The sequence below is a fragment of the Diabrotica virgifera genome, chromosome 2 (genome assembly GCF_917563875.1).
Source record: "Diabrotica virgifera virgifera chromosome 2, PGI_DIABVI_V3a".
NCBI classification, from domain to species: domain Eukaryota; kingdom Metazoa; phylum Arthropoda; class Insecta; order Coleoptera; family Chrysomelidae; genus Diabrotica; species Diabrotica virgifera.
The window spans coordinates 263,234,404-263,258,241 of record NC_065444.1 but is presented as its reverse complement, the minus strand read 5'-3'; the positions used below and the strand labels follow the sequence as shown (position 1 = coordinate 263,258,241).

The 23,838-nt window shown below is 33.9% G+C and overlaps 2 protein-coding genes across 3 annotated transcripts in view; both read right to left on the bottom strand.

Moving 5' to 3' along the window:
* LOC114333656 (ubiquitin-protein ligase E3B) overlaps nucleotides 1–23,838 on the bottom strand; it is a 144,651-nt gene that overhangs the window by 100,808 nt on the left and 20,005 nt on the right. The gene's annotated exons all lie outside the window — the stretch shown is intronic.
* Nucleotides 1,578–22,109, bottom strand: LOC114333658 (uncharacterized). The gene is made up of 2 exons (XM_050644605.1): nucleotides 21,885–22,109; nucleotides 1,578–9,091 (listed from the first exon to the last, which is right to left on the bottom strand). The coding sequence occupies exon 2, from the start codon at nucleotides 9,067–9,069 to the stop codon at nucleotides 6,967–6,969; it is 2,103 nt and encodes a 700-aa protein (XP_050500562.1). The 5' UTR covers nucleotides 9,070–9,091; nucleotides 21,885–22,109; the 3' UTR covers nucleotides 1,578–6,966.

Below are 23,838 nucleotides of genomic sequence, written 5' to 3'. Positions count from 1 at the left end.
GCGCCCAAAATGAACAATCATTTATTGTAACCCAAAAAAAAATAACTAAAAATTCTTACACATGCAACAGGAAAATAAAGCAAGTTAAAATAATTAAGTAAAAATAAATCTTTGGCGTAACAGCATCAAAAAACTAAAGATATAGGTAGGAAAACATGAAATACTTAGTTATTTTATAAAAAATTAACTTTTCGCGTCTTCAGTTCGAACAATCTGTTTATAAAATATTGAAATATTGAATGGGTTGCATATGTGAGTCCATATTAAATGTAGTAATGAAACACAGACTTACTCACAATCATTTAATTATACTTTGACGACCGGTTTCGATCTCTACATTATAGATCATCTTCAGGTCGGCGTTACAAGTAGTTAAATGATGCCGTTACAAGGGATGCGTTGCCACTTAGTTGTTATCATATTAATTCGTCCAACTTATGCCAATTGGTTTGCTGGGAGAGTTATACGGTAAATAGACATGTTACGCAGGTCAAAACAAAGTAACTTTTTTTTTTTTAATTTGGAATGGATCCTGAAGGAAGATGCGTGCTGTGAAACAGGTGATGACTTGTTAGAATGGAGAAAGACAATGCTCAAGTGGTTGTGTATTGAATGTAGCCAAGTATGAAAACTTTATTGTAGACACTTGTACAAATGTGATGGTCTTAGCTCGTAGATGTTTTACGATACGGGCAGAGGTCAAAGCATAGGAAATGACAAATAGGAAATTATTTTAATAATTAAATTGAATTATGTCTTGTTCCCGGTCAAATGACTAAGGGATGTCATAAATTTAATAAACTAGTAGGTGCCAGACACTTTGAAATCTATGAACTGCATAGAAATAATAAAAAAGAAAGCTAATTAAATGAAAAAGTAGTAAAAATTATCAAAAAGATTGGTTAAGAAACTGTAAAAGTAAATTATAAAAAGATCAGAAAAGCAAGGGTTATTTTGTTTGAGCTATTGTTTAAAGGAATATGTTCAAAGAAAAGTTATTGGTAGGGTGTGGTGTAGGCACTTACTTGAGAATAGTTTTTAAAATAAATAAATAAATTAACACATAACACATAGAATTTAAAAAGCACAAAGACATAACAATAATTAATAAAAATTGGAGGTAGCACTACATTTCCCCAATTCACTGAATAACTTATTTTTTATTCTTAAATTGAAGTTTGGTTTTTGTGTTATTTATTACTACATTTAATCTGTTTATAATATATGGTGAATATCAATTTGATTTAATACTGACGACTCTATAGAGATGGTAGATAAATTTATCAACTGCCCTTGACTGATGGTCTATCTCAAATCATTTTTTAAGTTTCAGTTTATAAAAAGATCACTCAGCAGTGGCATCAGATATGGGCAGAGTGAGCAGAATGCGAAGAGCTATTGCTAAATTTGAAAACACTTCAGTAAATTCGTTTAAAAATATAAATTTTAAAATTTTACAAACATTATTTAATTCTTTTAACAAAGGCTGAAGCTGTATAATTTCTTCAATTAAATCGTCTCCCTCTATATGTATCTAAATGATCATTAAATCTCATTTTTTTACAAATTTCTACACAAAAGTTTTAATTGTGAGTGTTCTGTACTGTCGTTTATAGTATATTAAGTATGGAGAACGGTAAGGGTTTTATACCGATCGAAGACAATTGTTTGGAGGAGGAGCGGAGCGACGACTTCAATTATTGTCTGAGATCGGTTATCCTTAACGTTCGACATGCTTATAACGTTTTTTTGCACGATTGATACCATTATAAATTATAAAATTAAACATTTTCGTCATATTGACTAGTTTCATTCATTTTATCAAGATAGAAACTTTGGTTGTTAGGTAGTAACTAGGGTGCATAACAACAATGGAGAATTGAGTTTTTATTTAGTTGTCAATAATTTTAAGTACAATTTTGATTATTATAAATTAAAATATGAGCGAAAGTGAATTTGAAGAAATTGAACGGGCTTGGGAAGAAGGGTGTTCCGCAAACAAATTGTACCATAAGTTTCAATATTAATAAATAATTCGTTAGTTTTCTTTATTCTTTCAAAAATAAATTAAAATTAAGAGATTTTTTAACTCGACGGTAAGTGAATTACTTACCGTCGAGTTGGAGTACTTACCGTCGAGTTGGAGTACTTACCGTCGAGTTGGATTACTTACCGTCGAGTTGCTAGTAAATGTCACCTACTGACGTAAAATCTGTCACGGTAAGCAGTCAAAAATGATCAATCGTGCAAAAAATTATATAAAAATTTGAAAGAGTCAACATGATTTTCCAATATGGAAAATCTTACATTTACTGAAATTAATGCTTGGTCGAGAACACAATAAAATAAATTTTGTATGACATTTTGGGATCCAAAATCAGTTCGTCTTTATGTTCGTAATCGAACTGTTTGCTTTTATTCCGACACCGAACTGTGTGTCTGATTGAAAACTGGGCTCCACATCCAGTTTCTCTGAAGTTTCATTTACTGTAGTAATAACATCATTAAATTTGCTATCTATCCGAAACTAGAGGAAGAATTGTTTTAATGGCGTAGGCGCAAAATTTCGCCCAATGTGTTTTAAATGAATTCATTTTATCGACTCTTGAGAAAACTAATAAGTATTTTTGAAAAATTTAAAATGCAGAACGAAAGATTACATTATTACTGAGGGCAGAAAGTCCCTTAGAACAACCAAAAGTTTCATTTGACTGAAATCTTTGAAATTAAAAATCACACTAATTTTTTTTTTCACCCATGTAACTTATTAAAATAAACATTATAGAAGTTTTTAAGGACTTTCGGCCCTCGATAATAATGCAATCTTTCATTCTAGGTTTAAATTTTTCAAAAATACCTATTAGTTTTCTAAGAATTTGAAAAAAAAAAGAATGAATTTAAAACACATTGCCGCGAAATTTTGCGCCTACGTCCTTAACTCTTGTAAAGCATTTAAGGCAGGCTGCATATTCATTGTTTTTAATTGTAAAATTTTGCTAACGAAGTTAACTTTCATCAGAACTTCACACTATACCTAGGTATATGTGGACCGAGCATATGAATGTAAATGTTGATATTTTATCTTCTAAATATCTAGCTTGATATTTTTAATCAAGATCAAATTTATCCGAATGTGTTATAGGTACTTACTACATAAAGCATCATACATTTCTATCAAATTTTTGTATAATGGCTTTAAAGCATAAATTCTGCTGGACCGGTGGCTGCATGTCTTTACAGGATTTTTCTTGTTTATGTAGATTGTATAAATCAATACGTAACGTACCTACCTTTAAAGTTGAGATATGCAGGGTGGTTAAATGGGTAAGTGTTGTTTTGACCTGCGTAAAATTTTTGTAACAACTCTAGTGGCGCTCCTTAATTGCTGGCGCCTGTGTGCGCCGCACACGTTGCACACGTGGACGGCGCGGCCCTGTCTGTGTGCGCATACGCGCAGAATAATAAAAATTCACACTCAATCGCGCCTAAAGTATAACTTCAAAAAAGCATACTTACATTAGTGCACTTAAAAGCACTTAATACATACTTACATTAGTGAGTTTTGTACACCAGGTCGATCCCACTAGTGTTTTGGGATGCTAAATGATGGATAACTTTTTCGTTGAAGTCCTTAATGTTTTTTACGAAGTTTTTTTCTATGCTTAGCATAGCCCACGCGCACATTCGTTCTTGACTCATCCTGTTTCCGAAAAACGTTTTTATTCTTTGTGATGTCGAAAAACAACGGCCGGTCTCGTCGGTCTTCATAGGAATCGCACACAAAATTTTCAACAGTTTTACGCTTTCGGAAAAAGCACCCCACGAATTATGATTAATAAAAAACTGTAGAAACGAAGTTGCACCTTCGTAGTTGTTAAAATCTTCTCTGCTATATACAACTTCCAACTCGGTCTTAAGTTTTGAATGATTTATAACAGGATATTCCGTTTTCACTAACTTGAAAATATTTTCAGGAAAATCTTGTCTATAGCATACTTATAACCTTATCTGAGTAAAATAATTGGGAGAGTATCAAATAGTTGCTGCGTCCAAATCTGTGTTCGATTTCGCAAATAATTATGTTACAAACTTTAAGTGAAATCCGCCGTTTTGAATCTTCGATTTTCCTTCTTTTTAACGAGTTCTCAAGGTCACAGTCTTCACAATTGGTCATGATGTTACATTTGATTGCCTGTATTTTACTCCTAAAATTCATTATACATTTATCTATTGTTATGAGGTCGAGGTCGCGTTTTTGCAACATATCAAATAAAACATCACAATGTGGCATCACCGCATGAAAAAAATTTAACCAATACAAAAAATTCTCATCTTCTCAGTAATTCTTCAAACTCATAGCCTGGTTTATAGAGCTGTTGTTTGTTTCACTGTCGATAATTTTGTCTGTGCAATCTATTAATTCGCTTTTGTAAGTATAGACTGTCTCTATGACTTTTGTGTTGAAATCCCAGCATGTTGGCACTTCTTTTATTAAGCCGATTTTTACAATTTCGTCTAAAATGGCTGTTCTTTCTGGATACTTTCCGAAAAATGAAGTTTTGTGATTCAGTGAAGTCACTTTTTGAAGTTATACTTCTTTAGGCGCGATTTCATTGAGGGTGAAATTTTATTAATCTGCGCGCATGAGCACACGGGCAGTATGGAGTTAGTTACTAAATGTTTTAATTTATGTATGTATCAGTCCAGAAAAGGTGTGGAAAGAATATATTAGTGTTTTTAAATATATTTTTCTACAAACGTGTTAAAAATGCAATTTTTAGCACTCCATAGGGGCGTTAAAAATGCTACTTTAAGGCACTAGTGCTTTAAAATTTTTAAGGCACTGCAGTTAAAAGTGAATTGTCAAATTGTGAAACGTCAAAATATTTATATTTCATTTATTAACATTAATATTAATAATACAACTTGCGCAATTTGAAAAAGGTGGTTTAAAAGGTATTTTATTATAATTTTGTGTCTTTGGATTTGTCTTCCTTGGGCGTAAAATAATAAAACATCTATTTTTATATTTCACTTGTCACCATGATGCGTAATTATGTATATCTGAAACGTCATTAACATGCGCCTTGATGGCCTGGTTGGTAGAGCATTGGACCAGAGATCGAGAAATCGCAAGATTGCGGGTTCAAATCCCGGACGATTCATACTTTTTTCTTTTTTTTTTTGGCATTGTTAAGTTTTGGTTAATTTTTGGTAATCATTGTCAATTTCTTGTATTGTAACTGTTAAGTATATTTATTTCGTTGAAAAAATTTAATAGAAGTATAACTTCTTACGTGCGTACAAAGACACATTCTTTTTTTGTATCAATAACAATATGTTATTAGGTGTTCTATGTTATTAGGTATTACTTCGGGCATATATTACGAGGAGAACGATACACTTTTCAGCAACTAATACTCGAAGGAAGGATAGAGGGTAAGAGAGGCCTGGGACGTAGAAAGATATCATGGCTGCGTAATATTCGGCAATGGACAGGAATCCACAGCTATGAAATGCTTGGCAATGCTGCTAAAAACAGAAATATTTAATCCTGAATATCTAACATCTCACCAGACAAGACAATGTACGGTGGATGCATAGGCAGAAATGCAAGGCACTTTAAGAAGAAGAATAAGGTGTTCTTGGCACGTCACAGTGCACAGTAGTTCCAAATGCCGAAAACGTGGTCATGAACCTTTAAAAGCGTATATTGTTTATACATTTTGGAATTACTTTCGTTCTTAAGGGTTTTTGGCATCGCTGATTACGAATCTGGCATTATTTTTTCTGAAAAACAAAATGGCGGATCCAACATGGCGGAAAGAAATTGAAAATATCAATCAAAAAGGAAAATTTTTTATCAAATTTGGTAGGTTAAGGTCGCTGATTACAAATCTAACTTTACGTCTTTTTTTAACAAAATGGCGGATCCAATATGGACGAAAAAAATTCGAAAATTTTATTTTGGTCGCATTTTTGTTTAAAATTTTATATTAGGTTTGTTCGTAGAACGATCAGCAACCGTTGCCAACCGTCAGACGCAAGCGCGTTCGTAGTCTACGAACTCGAACTGTTAACTGCGCAGCGCTAACTGTTAACTGCGCATGCGTCTGATGGTTGGCAACGGTTGCTGATCGATTGGATCGTACTACGAACAAACCTATTATATGGGACTTTTGAAACTGCTGATTACCAATACATTTTCTTTATGAAGTACAATATTCAGAACCTATTACTAATGTACAACTGCCCATACATACTCAACAATCGCCAGAATCATGTAATATGCCTCATTTCCCACTTTTGTATTCAAACAACTGCTAGCAATGCATAGGCAGTTATAGGCAGCTAAACCAAAGTGATTTTGTATCTTCTTACCATATGTTTTAAGATTAATAAACATTAGTCGCAGAATTATGCAGAATTTTGTACTTTTTCAATGCATCTTTACAAAATTTTAATTGTTTCAAGTATATTTTCACTATTTATGCATTAACAAATTTAAGGCATTTATTGTTAATAAATGTCGATTTAAGTTACATCTTACATTACTACATACTTAATAGAAAGAATCTGCTTTACAGCGATAAAATTGATAAACTACAAAAAGTTTTACAGCGTTTTCAATATACCTGTTGTTTTTCACTTTCTCTGCCGAACAAAATATCCCCGGGCATGACCCACTTGTTCTTCGTGAGTTGTGAACCAGAATACATCCAATCTGATGCTCATACTTGCGTATTAGGACTCTACGATAGTATGAGAAAACAACTGTAAACATGAAAATCCCTAAATAGGGACGCCTTTTTTCGCCTCATGACCACGTTTTCAGCATTTGGAACCACTGTGCAGTGTATTAAGTAATTTAATAGAGCAATATGCGCAGATTGACTGTCCCCTCGGGGTAGAAAGCCTACTATAGTAGCACCCGTTAACTATGGCAGTTAAAAAAGCTTACTTACATTAGTGAGTTTTGTACACCAGGTCGATCCCACTAGTGTTTTGGGATGCTAAATGATCGATAACTTTTTCGTTGAAGTCCTTAATGTTTTTTACGAAGTTTTTTTCTATGCTTAGCATAGCCCACGCGCACATTCGTTCTTGACTCATCGTCTTTCCGAAAAACGTTTTTATTCTTTGTGATGTCAAAAAACAACGGCCGGTCTCGTCGGTCTTCATAGGAATCGCACACAAAATTTTCAACAGTTTTACGCTTTCGGAAAAAGCACCCCACGAATTATGATTAATAAAAAACTGTAGAAACGAAGTTGCACCTTCGTAGTTGTTAAAATCTTCTCTGCTATACACAACTTCCAACTCGGTCTTAAGTTTTGAATGATTTATAACAGGATATTCCGTTTTCACTAACTTGAAAATATTTTCAGGAAAATCTTGTCTATAGCATATAAACTTATCTGAGTAAAACAATTGGGAGAGTATCAAATAGTTGCTGCGTCCAAATCTGTGTTCGATTTCGCAAATAATTATGTTACAAACTTCAAGTGAAATCCGCCGTTTTGAATCTTCGATTTTCCTTCTTTTTAACGAGTTCTCAAGTTCACAGACTTCACAATTGGTCATGATGTTACATTTGATTGCCTGTATTTTATTCCTAAAATTCATTATACATTTATCTATTGTTACGATGTCGAGGTCGCGCTTTTGCAAAACATCAAATAAAACATCACAATGTGGCATCACCGCATGAAAAAAATTCAACCAATACAAAAAATTCTCATCTTCTAAGTAATTCTTCAAACTCATAGCCTGGTTTATAGAGCTGTTGTTTGTTTCACTGTCGATAATTTTGTCTATGCAATCTATTAATTCGCTTTTGTTCGTATAGACTGTCTCTATGACTTTTGTGTTGAAATCCCAGTACGTTGGTACTTCTTTTATTAAGCCGATTTTTACAATTTCGTCTAAAACGGCCGTTCTTTCCGGAGACTTTCCGAAAAATGAAGAAAAACTCTCTAAATTGGCGAAAAATACTTTGACTGCTCTATCCTGACTTGCCGCTTTTTGCAATATTAAATTTAGTGGATGTGCGTAAGAATGTATAAAGTGCGCAGAAGTGTAACAGAAACTTTTAATTTTGGCTTGGACGCCCCCCATTCCTCCGCTCCTGACAGATGCGGCATCATAACTCTGACCTACTAATTTTTCTGGATGTTCATTAAGTTTCATTTGTTGTAATTCTTGTAAAATCACGGCTGATAAATATTCTATATCAATTCCTTTAGACTGTATAAGTGTATAAAAGCGCTCACATACAACATCGTCCTTAACGTACCGCAAAATAATTGCTACCTTGTTGTTGTCAGTTATTGTATCTGCTTGTATGGCAACGAAGTCAGCCTGTAGAATTTCGGATCTAATTTCTCCCTGAATAACAGCTAATATCGAATCCAAAAGACCATTTTTAATATCATTTGAAGAATCTTTAAAAATTGCGCTATTTTTAAAATTCTCTTTAAAAATTATATCTACTTCAGATACAAAATCTATTAAACCTCCAAATATTGTCTGACTGTCTGAAGGTTCTCTTCTATTCTGTTTATCACGCCTATCAAGTTCAAATGCACCACAAAATAATATACAGTCGATCATCTTATTCAAAACGAATCTATTTTTTGAAACGTTCTCATTGTATGTTTTAAATCCTTGGTTATACTCGTTGTCTGATAGCAACTTGATGACAACTGATCCCAACATTGCTAAGCTACAACAACTATTTATGTGAGCTGACAAAAGAGAATGCTTCTGAGATTTTTCTTTCAAATGCTTTAAGTCAACTACACCAGCTTTGGTCCACGAATAATCATCACCGAAGAGCAGACACGGAAAACAAAAAAATGCTTTTTGTACTTCACACCCACAAATCCATTCAGAAACATTGTACATCGAAGCACTAAAATATCGATTCACTTCTCTAGTTTTGTCCAACGTAGTCTGTTTGATTGGCATAGTTGGTTTCGGACGCCCGGCTGCTTTAAAATTCAGAAGCTCCTCGTATGTCAATTTATTTGCAATTTTTAGCAACATAATATTTTGCACTACACTCATCTTTAATTAATACTAGTCCAAGCTGTGGAAACAGGTCGATTTCAGGATATACAGGGTGATTCATTAAGACTGTCCAATCTGTGACTTGTAGAGTCTAGACTTCAAAATATTAAGATATGCTCGTAACCCAAATCACTTATGCCTGGTTGCACCAACAAATCTTAAGCACCAGCATAGCCCAGCTCAGCTCATAGATAGGACCACCTTAGGTCTCACTTACATTGCACCTTTATTTTCGATTCTTATCTAAGCACTGGGGAAATGTGACGAAAACCATAAAGGAATAAAACCATACTGGTGGGATGAAGAAGTAGAAAAAGAAATTACAGATAAACGTCGGAAATACCAAACGTTCCTATCAACAAAAACAGACAACGATAAAATAATTTACAAAGAAGCCCAAGCCAAATTAAGAAAGAAGATAACTCAAAAAAAAGAACGAATCATGGGAAAAGAACTGCCAAAAAATCAACACTTACATAGGAGGTAGAAGAAGCACAGAGAGTTGGAGATTAATTAAAAATATGAGAACTAATAAGAAAAAAGACGTTATATCACCAATAACAACGGAAAAATGGGAAGAATATTTTAAAAAATTATTAACAGAACAAAGACCAGAATTTGTTAATATAGAAGACAACACGATAGGTATACATATAAATTCATCTCCATTACAAATAAGTAAATCAGAGATGGAAGAAATAACCAAATCCCTGAAAAATGGAAAATCCCCTGGTCCTGGTGACATCCCTGCAGAATTAGTGAAAGCCGGCACAGACAAACTTCAAGAACAGCTAAGAAAACTCTTCCAAGATTGCTTAAATGGTGCGGAATTACCAAAAGAATGGAAATTATCTATCACGTCAACAATCCACAAAATGGGCAGCAAGGATCAATGTGAAAATTACAGAGGAATTGCGGTAAACAGCACAATAAGTAGGATGTATGGGAAACTTATTAAGAACAAAATAGAAAATGACTATAGAGATTACGAAGCAGAGGAGCAAGCTGGCTTTAGAGCTGGGCGGTCCACAGTAGACCACCTGTACTCTATTACGCAAGTTATTGAGAAAAAAACAGCCGTAAATAAAGAAGTTCACCTGGTATACGTAGACTTACAAAAAGCATATGACAGTGTGCCCCTCAGCAAACTATGGTCAACCCTACATCAAACCAACATTAAACATGGTCTTATCAAAGCAGTCCAAAGTCTGTATAATGGAACGACTGCAAAAATTAAAACTGGATCAAGGATTTCTGAGGGATTTAAGGTCACGAAAGGATTGAAGCAGGGTTGTTGAATCCCTCTCAATGACGACACAACACTATACACTTTATGTTTCGCTGATGACCAAATTCTGATTGCTCAAGATCATGACGACTTAAGTTACATGACGCGGAAGCTAATAGAAGAATGTAACAAATGGGGCCTCGAAGTCAACATTAAGAAAACTGAAGCCATGTGTATTGGAGGAACAAAGCAGTCCATTACATTAGACGATGGGGTAGAAATTAAACACTGCGATGAATACAAATACCTGGGCATGAAGATAACTCAAGATGGAACACTCGATGCTGCTATAAAAGACAGAAACATACAGGGTAGAAGAGCCATATCCATGATGAACGGCATTCTGTGGGACCAGACAATATCTAAAGCGAACAAACAGCTTATATACAATAGCATACTTAAAAGTATAATCACATATGGCAGTGAAGTTTGGCCACTGAAACAAAGAGCGCAGAAAATGTTACTAGCAACAGAAATGGACTTCTGGAGAAGAGCAGCAGGCAAATCAAGAAGAGATCGGATACCGAACGAGAGAATACGAGAAATGATGGGAGTAACACATACAATAATTGATGACATAAAAACAAAACAACTGGTATGGTACGGCCATGTACAGAGAATGCCAGATGACAGGATCCCTAAACAGATTTTGGCATGGACACCACAAGGGAGGAGAAAAAGAGGAAGGCCGAGAAGAAGCTGGAGGGAGGGAATTGAAAAAAAAAACTAGAGGAAAGAGAAATCCTTTCAGGTCTATGGTTAAACAGAGAAGAATGGCGGTTAGGAGTCGGAAGGCGTCGGAGAACGCTGTAAACCGATAGTAGTAGTAGTAGTACTGTGTTACATATTTAATAACTATTTTTACGCAATACTTTAAAACAATTTGACATATTATCCTTATCATCCTTTAGGCAAGGTATCATCCTTTAGAAAGTGTAGGCAAGGTACACTTTACTAAATTATGATAAATAAACGTTTCTGGCTAGTACCAGAGGCGTATCACAGGGGACAGTGAATGGTTGACCCTTCCCAAATTCTACGCCACTGGCGGAATTGCTATTTTTGGCAAATATGTCGATACTCCAATACTTGCTATGTATGTAAATATTATGTTCTTCATTCGGAACTATAAAGTCATTAGATTTCGAGATATTTGAAGTTAAAAACGAAACGGCACAGCTATTTTATTAATGTATTATACCTCTTCATTTTTAACTTCAAATATCTCGAAAACTAATGATTTTATTGTTACGAATGAAGATTATATTATTTACAAGGAAAGTACTGGAGAATCTTAAAATGATGCTATTTATTATTTTATTATTTAGGGGCCGTTTAAGTATTACGTAACGCAAGTTGGGGGGGAGGGGTTAAAAACCTTCAAAAATTGCGTTACGTAATACGTGAACGCCCCATTAAGGTGCGTTACGTAGGGGGGAGGGGGGTCAAAAATCTTTAAAAACCGCGTTACGTAATACTTAAACACTCCCTTAGCGTATGGCTATATCACAGTTTTTGTATAAAAATAAAGATAACAAGGCATTATAAATAATAATTAATATTTATAAACGAAAATTTAGTTGGTAAATATATTGAATCGACTCATTGGTCGCCACTAAAAAATCGGACCGATTGCCACTGGACGATCTGATGGAGCATTCCTCCACCAAATGCTTAACCGTGTGTCTTTCAGCACCGCAATCGCAATTTGGAGAAGGTATTTTTCCCCATCTAAAAGGTGAAGCGCCTACCAAATGATGATATAATAGCGATTCAGTCAGTGGAGTAAAATTTGGGAAGGGTAAACCACAAGTACGACTTTCCCCTGTCGTACGCCTCTTGTAGTAGCCAGAAACGTTTATTTAACACAGTTTAGTAAGGTGTACAGTACCGACACTTTTTGGCTAGTATGATAAGGATCTATCTATCTTACGTTCTACGTATCTAGTTTTAACTTACGGGGTAAAAATAATTCATAATTTTTTAAATAAAACACTTTCTAAATCTTAATATTTTGAGGTCTAGAATCTACAACTCATGGACATTCTTAACGAATCACTTTGTATTCAGGATTTTTTGAAACCTATCAGGCGTTGTAAAGGACGATGTCAAGAATAACTTCTACCAATAGTAGGGGAGCATTAAATGCTAAACTTGCAGTTACTAAAGCGTCATGGGGACCAATTCGGTTGTGAAGATTAAAACTAAAACCAAAAAGTTAAGTTTTCCATTTTAGCGAGGTTTTTTCATTTCTAAAAAATCGTTTTTTTCCGATTATAGCGCCATCTATCCATAATTCGCAAAAATGTCTCGAATAGTAGTTACTTATTTTTACGTAAGGAATCCAAATCTGCAATAAAAATGGAGGTTCCTATTTAAGATTTTAAAGTAACCCAACACCCCACCTCCGTGGGGGGTCGTGTATGGTGTCATTCGATAGATTTTTGAAAAATTAAGGGTCCTATTTAAAATTTTAAAGTTACCTCGAACCCCTTCCGTGGGGGGCCGTGTTTGGTATCATTCGATAGACGTTTGAAAAATATTAAATACGTATTTTTCAGTTTTTCGATCTGATGTTCATTTTGCGAAATATCGCGGGGTTTGTATTTAAAATTTACCCCCTCCCCCTCTCCGTGGGGGGGGGGGTAAATTTCTAAATTTCTATTAAATTTCCAAGTACCATTCGATAGATTTTTGAAAAACATTGAAGACGTATTTTTTAGTTTTCCGATCTGATGTTCATTTCGCGAAATATTCGCTTTTTTTGTGAATCTTTTTGACTCACCCATTTCCTTACGTTCCGCTCAAATAGTCAGATTTTTTAAATATACACTCTTTTGCATGTACTTAACTTACCTTATCTTAATCTGACAATTATGAGTATTTTTAAGGATGGATTTTTTTTTCGGGTCCCCCTTAACGAACTTCCCTGTGTTAAGAGCCAATATATGGTAGATGTACACCTTCAGGGTACCAGGTTTCTCCCCATATGATAATCTAACGCGCTCGAGTAACCCCGCTTGGCTACTATAATAAGGTATCTAAGCAACAAAATAACCGATCGAGCTCTACAATTTTTTTATATTTCGAATTGAAAGATCTTCATTTTAAAGCACAAAACAAGTTATTTTCACAATAGACCTTTCGAAAGCTGTTTTGCAATAACAAATTAAACTAATTAAACTTGCCATAGCTCAAATAGGGAACTTGAACATTTTTGTTTTATGACATACTTAATCATGTTCAGTTTCGTTTAAAAATAAGGTTTCCAAAATTTCACGCCTCAAAAACTCATAATAACTTAGAAGTACAATAAAAACTTCTGTGTATTTAAATCATTTCAAACGATCGAAAAAGCGCGCCAACCCATGTGACGTCACATCGTAATATTTTGTAATGACATTTCTCCTGTCTCATATAAAACTATACAGTGATGAGCGCGCTAATAACCGGCAAAATAACGCAAAAGAACAGAATAAAATAGGCGCAAACTTTCGGCTCCAATGTTAATTAAATGCATAATTTTTTCGAAACGCAGAATGAAAGACTACATCATTACCGAGGATAAAAAGAAACGTTTTGTTTATTCTAAGGAACTTTCTACCCTCGGTAATGATGTATGACCTTTTTTTCTGAGTGTACATTTTTCAAAAATATTTATTAGTTTTTCCAGGATTCGAAAAAAAAAATGAAAACCATGTCCGTGATGATATTTTCCAAATCGAACATTCGTTCTTTGTCATACAACCATAGACAGATTAAGATATGACAAGACATACTGGGCAAAAAAAGCGTAACGCAGAAGTTGATTGGTCTTTTAACCAAGCGATCCCGCGCATGTGACAGACAAAGATGGCTAGACCACTCAATCCTTAATACTGGTGTTACACGTTACACCTCGATGCACAGAGCGGCCCATACCTTGGCTAATCTACTAGTTATTATATCTATGCATACAAAGCATTCAGTCGAACAGAATATGGTGACAAGACAGTGAAAAACAAGGCTACTAAATATTTAACACGGCTTCAGGAATATTTTGAGTTGTTTATTAAATAATATTGATAGTGTATTTGATAAATCATTGATTTAAGACGTAAACTTAACAAAAAGTTATTTATTGTTTATATAGAATATAGAATATGAGAAGTAACACGGAAATTAAACTACAGCAGATAAAAGATAGAAACGGAAATATAATAACTGAGGATGAGCCCATTATAGAAAGGTGGAGAGAATATTTCAAGGAACTTTTAAACAATGAAAATACAACAGCAGAGAATCGCACACAGATAACAGATGAAACACCTGAAAGAGGGCAAGAAGACGTTTGTGAAACTAAAATAAAGATGGAAGAAGTTGAAGATGCACTAGAAAAACTAAAAGTTGGTAAAGCAGCAGGAATCGACGGAATAGATGCTGAATTATTGAAATATCCTGGACAACAGGGTAAACAAGAATTACATGACCTACTAAATTTAGCGTGGACAAACAAAAAAATCCCAGAGGATTGGAACATTTCAATAATACTGCCTATACACAAAAAGGGAGACACGAAAGAGTGCAGTAATTATAGGGGTATATCACTTCTCTGCTCAGCGTTGAAAATCTACGAGGTTATCCTAGAAAAGAAACTACGAGAAATTTGAGCCTCGACTGGCGGATATACAAAGTGGAATTAGACCATCACACAGCGTACAAGATCATATATTCACACTACAGCAAATTACTGAAAAAACACTGTTAAAAAACGATACACTGTACCTCGCGTTTTTAGATACGAAAAAGGCGTTTGACATGGTCAATAGAGAAGGAATATGGCAAAGCCTGATAAACAAGTAGATGAAGAACTTGTAAGTGTAATAAAGAGTTTGTATGTCAACACAAAAAACCAGGTCAGGACAAGTAACTTAATCTCCGGCGAATTTTCTAATAACGACGGGGTTAGACAAGGTGGAGTGTTGAGCCCACTGTTATTTATTTCCGTTATGGATGAAGTTATTAAAAAGTGTTGGAAAAAAACTAAAAAATGCGCTATAGGGTATAGAAATTTGCAACAAATAAAAATTGAAGCCTGTGCATTTGCTGATGACATTGTATTAGTTGCAAGAACTGAAAAGGCTCTCGCAGATAACATTAGAATCTGGGCTGAAGAACTAAAAAACTACAACTTAATAATAAATGTGGAGAAAACTAAAGTAATGACAATAGCCAACAAAGAAGCAACTGTAAATATTGAAATCGAAGGGCAAAAAATTGAGCAAGTAGACCTCTTTAAGTATTTGGGAATAATGTTAAACAACAAAGGTACACAAGAAGATGAAATTGGAAACAGAATAAAATTGGCAACGAGAACTTATTATTCACTGTATAAAAATTTCCTAAACAAAAAAGAAATATCGAGGAAAACCAAAATGACAGTATATAAAACTGTATATATGCCAATTACAATATATGGGCAGAAAACTGGGTACTTAATGACAGACAAAGAAAAAGATTACAAGCTACAGAAATGAGATACTTAAGAAAAGTGGTGGGAGCAAGAAGATTAGACAAAAGAAGAAACGAAGATATAAGACATGAATTACAGGTAAAATCGCTCAACGAAAAAGTTGAAGAAAAGAAGTTAAAATGGGCTGGACACATGATAAGAATGAGTGGTGAGAGACAAGTGAAAATGACATGGGAGGCCAAAGCAGTGGGTAAAAGCACGAGGGGCAGACCAAGGAAAAGCTGGAACACTAGTGTAAACGAAATACTCAAGAAAAGAGGAACATCGTGGCAAGAAGCAAAAGTTTTAGCAGCAGATAGGAAGAAGTGGCGTAAATTTGCAGAGAGTATTATATAAAGGAGGAATCCTCGACACCTAATGGTAAAAGAGGCAACCGATTATGTATGTATGTATTTATTGTTTATTATTTATGGAAGATCCAAGCAGAGAATACACCAGGATTCTGTGACACAAGCATGCTACGAACAGCCGAAATGAAGACACTAAGAGCAATAGCAGGGAAGACAAGAAGAGATAGAATACGAAACAACATCATCAGGGAACAATGTGGCGTGCAAGATGTAGTCAGATGGGGCAGGCAAAGACGAAGAGAATGGTTCAGTCATGTAAAAAGAATGGAGGAGCATAGATAACCAGCAGGCAAGCGTCCACCGGGGAGACCACCAAGGAGATGGAGAGATAGCTGGCAGTCTACCTCCCAAGAAATACTTCAACGTCGGAATTAACAGATCGACAGATCTACAACAAGTATAAGAAGAAGTATTTTGTTGCTAAATATGTTCAAAATGTATGTAAGCGTTCCATGGTAACAATATATTATTACAAAAATAACTTTATCACTTTTCCTCTTTTCTTGATTAAGTATTATGTATTTAGTTTTTATTGTACAGTGAGCACGAAAAGGTCGGAATAAATTCATTTTTTCATAAATGGGAGATTTTGGAAAAAAATCCCGAAACTGATCAAGTTTTATTTTTAAATTATGACTTTTTGGCATATATATCATATTAGTGATGTCACCCATCTGGGCGTGATGACGTCATCGATGATTTTTTTAAATGAGAATAGGGGTCAGTGATAGCTCATTTGAAAGGAAATTCAATTCTCTATTCAGTAATATAATCATTAACATAATTATTTATACAGGGTGTCCAAAAAATTTTTTTGAATTAAAGGGCCTAGCCGGGTAAGATGGTGAAAAGTGCCCCCAACTCGATTTAAATTCCTTATAGGTCACTTTTTAGCACATATACAGGAACTCACTTTCTGAAATTTTCAGCCCCCTAGGTGGTCACGTGACCCCCCTAGAGCCCAATTTGGCTTTTTATGTTTTTATTTTTTATCTCAGCCACGTCAAGAGCTAGCCAAAAACTTTATTTAAAAAAGTTGTAAGTTTTAAAAAGATCTATATGAAAAAAAATTTTTTAAATTTTTTGGCGGGAAATTCGAATATTTAGAACAATTTTAAACTTTTAAATAACTCTGAAAAAAAAACTAAGACACTCGTTTTTACTAAAATCAATTATAATGTGTATTTTTGCACAATCTTTCACCCTAAATTTTTTCAAATTTTTAAAATTGGTGAAACGTACCTTTAAAAATAAAAAACCGCATTATTTCGGTTTTTTTTTTCGTTTTTTGATACAATTTTATAGTTATTTTTCAAAAAAGGTAACACCGTCACTAGAATAGATAAAAAACTGAAAAATAATTGGGGTTTGCTTAATAAAAGTTTTTTGTAACGCCATCGATTTTCAAGATACAGGGCGTTGAAGAAAACAAAATTTTACACATTTTTTACGATTTTGCAGAAACTACTGGCAACGTTGTAATTAAACTTAAGCGGGTTTTAAGAGGTAGTTATTGTGCATGTTTTGACATACAATTAAGGATTTGATATTCATCATTGGCGCGCATAGGGGTAATAGTCTGAACTTTTTAAAGAATAAAGATAGTACGCCACTGACATATTTCAAATTAACAATCGTTTTTGAATTCCTCGTTTAATTTGTGACAAAAAATCTATCTTCTTATTTTTTCATACGACGCGCCATTTTTATTCAAAAAATAAAAGATCTTAATCCTTACAAAGCATCCGAACTTCTATATACATCTAGATACATTAACTCGTACATCCATTATAAAAATCAATTCGAATATTTTGGAAGCGTTAATATATTTTATTTTTTGCAACAAAGCGACGCGTCGTATGAAAAAATGGGAGGATAGATTTTTTGTCACAAATGGAACGAGGAATTCAAAAATGATTGTTAATTTGAAATATGTCAGTGGCGTACCATCTTTTTTTCTTTAAAAATTTCAGACCATTACCCGTATGCGGGCCAATGATGAATATAAAATTCTTAATTGTATGTCAAAAAATGCACAATAACTACCTCTTAAAACCTGCCAAGTTTTATTGCAATGTTGCCAGTAGTTTCGGCAAAATCGTAAAAAATGTGTAAAATTTTGTTTCCTTCAACGCCCTGTATCTTGAAAATGGATGGCGTTACAAAAAAATTTTATTAAGCAAACCCCAATTATTTTTCATTTTTTTACCTATTCTAGTGACGGTGTTACCTTTTTTGAAAAATATGTATAAAATTGTAATCAAAAAACGAAAAAAAACCGAAAAAATGCGGTTTTTTATTTTTAAAGGTACGTTTCACCAATTTTAAAAATTTGAAAAAATTCAGGGTGAAGGACTGTGCAAAAATACACATTATAATTGATTTTCGTAAAAACGAGTGTCTTAGTTTTTTTTTCAGGGTTATTTAAAAGTTTAAAATGGTTCTAAATATTCGAATTTCCCGCCAAAAAATTTAAAAAATTTTTTTTCATATAGATCTTTTTAAAACTTACAACTTTTTTAAATAAAGTTTTTGGCTAGCTCTTGACGCGGCTGAGATAAAAAATAATAACTTAAAAAGCCTAATTAGGCTCTAGGGGGGTCACGTGACCACCTAGGGGGCTAAAAATTTCAGAAAGTGAGTTCCTCTATATGTGCTAAAAAGTGACCTATAAGGAATTTAAATTCAGTTGGGGGCACTTTTCACCATCTTACCCGGCTAGGCCCTTTATTGACATAAAAAGAAAAATGTATGTAATTTATTTAATTCAAAATGCATTTTACTGCTCTCAGAAAATAGAAAAAAATGTTTATTAGAAAAATATTCATTGCTTTTCGCTTAAATTAAATGTTCAAACTGTCAAGAGGCAGGTAGGTGGCTGCTTTAATATTGAATTTAAGCAAAAAACAATATTTATTTGTCAAATAAACATTTTTTCCTGTTTTCTTATAGCAGTAAAATGTATTTTCAATTAAATAAATTACACACATTCTTCTTTTTACGTCAATAAATTTAATTTCAAAAAAATTTTTTTGGGCACCCTTTACAAATATTTATGTTAATGTTTATATTACTGAATAGACAACTGAATTACCTTTCAAATGAGCTATCACACGACCCCTATTCTCATTTAAAAAAATCATCGATGACGTCATCACGTCCAGATGGGTGACGTCACTAGTATGATATACAGTATGTTCCTGTAAGTTGTATCCATATGGAAAACTTTTTTATTATTAATTTTACGAAAAAAAGTTATTCTTCATAAAAAGCTCTGCATGGTTCAAAACCTAAGATTTAACCATCAAATATAAAATTTTTTGAATATTATACAAGGTATGTCAAAAAGTTTGAATTTCACTCAAGAGTAAAGTAGCTTTATTTTTCACAATATTGAAAATTGCTATTATGAAAAGTTGTTTGAAATTAAAAACTACATTCTAGTATGCAATTACATCCTTCTAATTGAATTTTTTTTTTTGAAAAATTATGGATAACTAACATTATTTTCAGTTATTTCAATTCAGATAACTCTTTTATTATTAATTTTACGAAAAAAAGTTATTCTTAATAAAAAGTTCTGCTTGGTCTAAAACCTAAAATACAACCATCTTATATCAAATTTTATCAATTTTATACGAGGTACATATATCAAAAATATGAATTTCGCTCAAGAGTAAAATACGTTTATTTTTGACAATATCGAAAATTGTTATTACGAAAAGTTACTTAGAATTAAAAACTATGTTTCAGCATGTAATTACATCCTTCTAATTAAAATATTCTGAACTATAAAGGTACATACTTTACTTTTGATCTAAATTTATCTTTTTTGACATACCTCGTATAAAATTGATAAGAGTTGATATAATATGGTTATATTTTAGGTTTTAGTTTAGACCATCTAGAACTTTTTATTAAGAATCACTTTTTTTCGTAAAATTAATAATAAAAGAGTTATCAGAATTGAAATAACTGAAAGTAATGTTAGTTATCCATAATTTTTCAATTTTTTTTTCAATTACAAGGATGTAATTGCATATTAGAATATAGTTTTTAATTCCAAATAACTTTTCATAATAGCAATTTTCAATATTGTGAAAAATAAAGCTCTTGAGTGAAATTCAAACTTTTTGACATACCTCGTATAACATTCATAAAATATGATATCTGATGGTTGAAACTTGGGTTTTGGACCATGCAGAACTTTTTATAAAGAATAGCTTTTTTAGTAAAATTAATAATAAAAAAGTTTTCCATAATATGGATACAACTTACAGGGACATACTGTATATATAAGAAAAAGTAGTAATTTAAAAATAAAAATTTACCTGTTTCGGGATTTGTTTACAAAATTGCCTATTCATGAAAAAATGAATTTATTCCAACCTTTACGTGCTCACTGTATATTATGTAGTACATATATAAATTATTGAATAATATAAGAACATATAGCAAGGCTCAAGTGGCAATGGGTCGAACATGTTGCCCGAGATAATCCCGAAAAATGGACACAGAGACTAACAAACTGGAGACCAAGAGAGAACAGGCGAGGAGTAGGCAGACCGCAGAAGAGGAAAGATAGATGGCAGAAGAAGCATTGGAAGAAGACGAGCTTCATGGCTGAAGAACCTGCGAGAATGGTTTGGATGCAGCTCAAAACAACTATTTAGAGCTACTGCCTCAAACATTAAAATAGCTATGATGAATGCCAACCTCCGTAGCGGAGATGACACCTGAAGAAGAAGAAGAAGAAGAGGTGGGCAGATGATATCAAACAAGTCGCGGACAAGCAGTGGATGAGAATGCCAAGAGTAAAAATCGATGGAAGCAAATGGAAGAGGCCTATGTCCAGCAGTGGGTGAATACAGGCTGAAGAAGAATATATAAATTATTGTAATCACTGAATACACAAAAAATAATCATATTCATTAACTGAATTAATAATTTAAGCGATTATACAAGTAACGGTTATCCAAGAACATTCAAAAGCCATCTCTAAGTTAATGATGACAATTTCATTGTCAAATAATGTTTACATCTCCATACCAGTGAGAATTTTACTTTTACTACACGTAATTTGCCGTGCAAAGAAAGAAAAAGTAGGGATAGCCGTAAAATATTTGCGCCTATGCTCTTAAAAACGTTATACCGCATTTAACTTATAGCTCACTCGCGCTGCCGCTTCTAATGCTACTGCCATTGTACGGCGCTCCCTCAAAAGTCAGTTTTCGAGATGGAAGTCAAAGGACTGGCAGCGCGAGCGCGAGTCATTTGCCTCCGGCAAAGCGGCAAGTGAGTAAGGGAGCAAGACGATGCTGTCGTCACATTCCATTCTTGAGAAATGAGTTGTGAGGACATTGGCCCATTGGCGAGGAACTGATGTGAACTGTGAACACCTCACTCGCGTCGATATCGTATTTCAGGCAATATTTCCGACAACGGCAGCAACAGTGGCAATGGCTGAGTATAAATCCGGCATTAAAAATAAATAGGCGCCAACAATTAGGTATTACATTTTAGTAGAACTTATTCTGACATCATCCTTTACATTTACAACGCCTAATAGGTGATAGGATACAAAAATTCCTGAATTATATCACGTTTTAGATTATACACACAAACACAATAAACACGGAACGCAATAATAACGAAAACACACCTTAAATTAATTAAATAAACACAATAAAACAACAATTTTAGCTCCGTCTACACTAGAATTTCACTTCGAATAACCTCGACTTGGGTTGATGCTCTTGTTTTTCTATAGGCTGGAATTGTTTACTCGTCTCTTTCAATGAAAAACACCGCAGCTTGATCTTTGTTTAACACGTTATTGAGTTGTCGCGTCGTTCTCTCTTTACCATGTGGTCAATTCCGTATGCGACCCAACCGATCCCCCTACGTCTCGTCTTTCAAACGATATAGACGCTCGCTGTTACTACGCAGCGCTAAGTATGAAATAAAATTCCAGAAACGTACAGTGGCGGGTCTACCAGATAAGCCGCGGGTTTCTAGAATAATTTAAAAACTAAAATAAAAAATTAAATTACACTTTTTTTTGTTTTCTCTTAGTTTGAAAAAATGTGAAAACGTTGGGAGCTACTATAGTATGCGGTCTACTCCGAGGGTGCGGTCTACCTGAAAATTCTTAATGAAATGTAAGAAAACTCTTGTAGAAAAAAACATTGATTCACAAGTCACAAACATTTGGAGGAAACTAAATGTACAATGTAAATGTACGATGAAAAAAGCAAAGGTTATGGTGTTATTTTTTATATAATAGTAAAGAAAGAAGTTTATTGCATCATCCTGAAAATGTTTATTACAGTAAAATCAATTGATCTGCAACCGTGAGAGGACACGACAGACGTTCGTTTATGCGAACGTTCGTTTATGCGGTGCAAGTGACCTTGAGGGTTGCAGTTAAATCTGTTTGCCTGTACTACTTAGCAATATAGTAACTACTTACAATTTTCATTGTCAGGACAGGTGTGGGAGAGACTGATTTTCAGGTGAAAGTAGGATTGCACCAAAGCTCGGTGTTTAGTCCTTATTTATTCTCATTAGTTTTGGACCAGATAACAGCGAAACTACAGGGTAGCATTCCATTGTGCCTAATGTATGCTGATGATGCAGTGTTAATAGGAAATAGTGAAAGAGACTTAGAACAAAAACTGGAACAGTGGAGACAAGCTCTGGAGGAAAAAGGTTTAAAACTTAATAGGACAAAAACAGAGTATTTGGAATGTTCATTTAAAGGTGGTGTTACTACAAATAAAATGGTATCTTTGGATGGTGAAATGATTGTGAAAAGCAATAGTTTTAAGTACCTAGGATCGGTATTACAGAGTAATGGAGAAATAGATGGAGATGCATGCAGTAGAATTAGGGCTGGATGGATGAAGTGGAAATAAGCGAGTGGTATGTTGTGTGACAGAAAAAATCCAATGAAGCTGAAGGGAAAATTCTATAAAACAGCTATAAGACCGGCTATGATGTACGGAACTGAATGTTGGGCAGTGAAAAAGAAAGAGTAACAACGAATGCATGTGGCGGAAATGAGAATGCTTAGATGGATGAGTGGAGTGATAAAGAATGATAAAATTATAAACGAATATATTAGGAGAAGTCTAGAATTGATGACAAAATGAGAGAGCATAGGTTAAGATGGTGTGGTCATGTTCAACGTCGAGACGTTAATCACCCAATACGAAGAATAGCTGAAGTGCAGATTCCTGGAATGAGTAGGACAGGAAGACCAAAGAAGACCTGGGGGGAGACGATAAGGCAGGGCATGTTGGTAAAAGGGATTAACATTGATATGACCCAAGATAGAATTGTGTGGAGAAATGCAATTAGGGAAGCCGACCCCGCACAGGGATAAGGCAAAGAGAATGATGACTTAGCAATATAGAGTCAATGAAGTTTTTACTTACGGAAAAAATTGAAGAAGGATTACAATAGGACTTTTTATAATTTCATTACGAAGCAACTGCGAAATTAGTTTTTTTTAAATACCTACGAAAATACAAATTTTGGAAAAATTGAGAAATTGAAAAATTTAGAAAAGTTTACACAAAAAACCTACATTTTTCTAAAATTAAATCTATAGT

Coding starts and splice junctions, on each gene's coding strand:
- LOC114333658 (XM_050644605.1), bottom strand. CDS start 9,069: ATGAGTGTAGTGCAAAATATTATGTTGCTAAAAATTGCAAATAAATTG.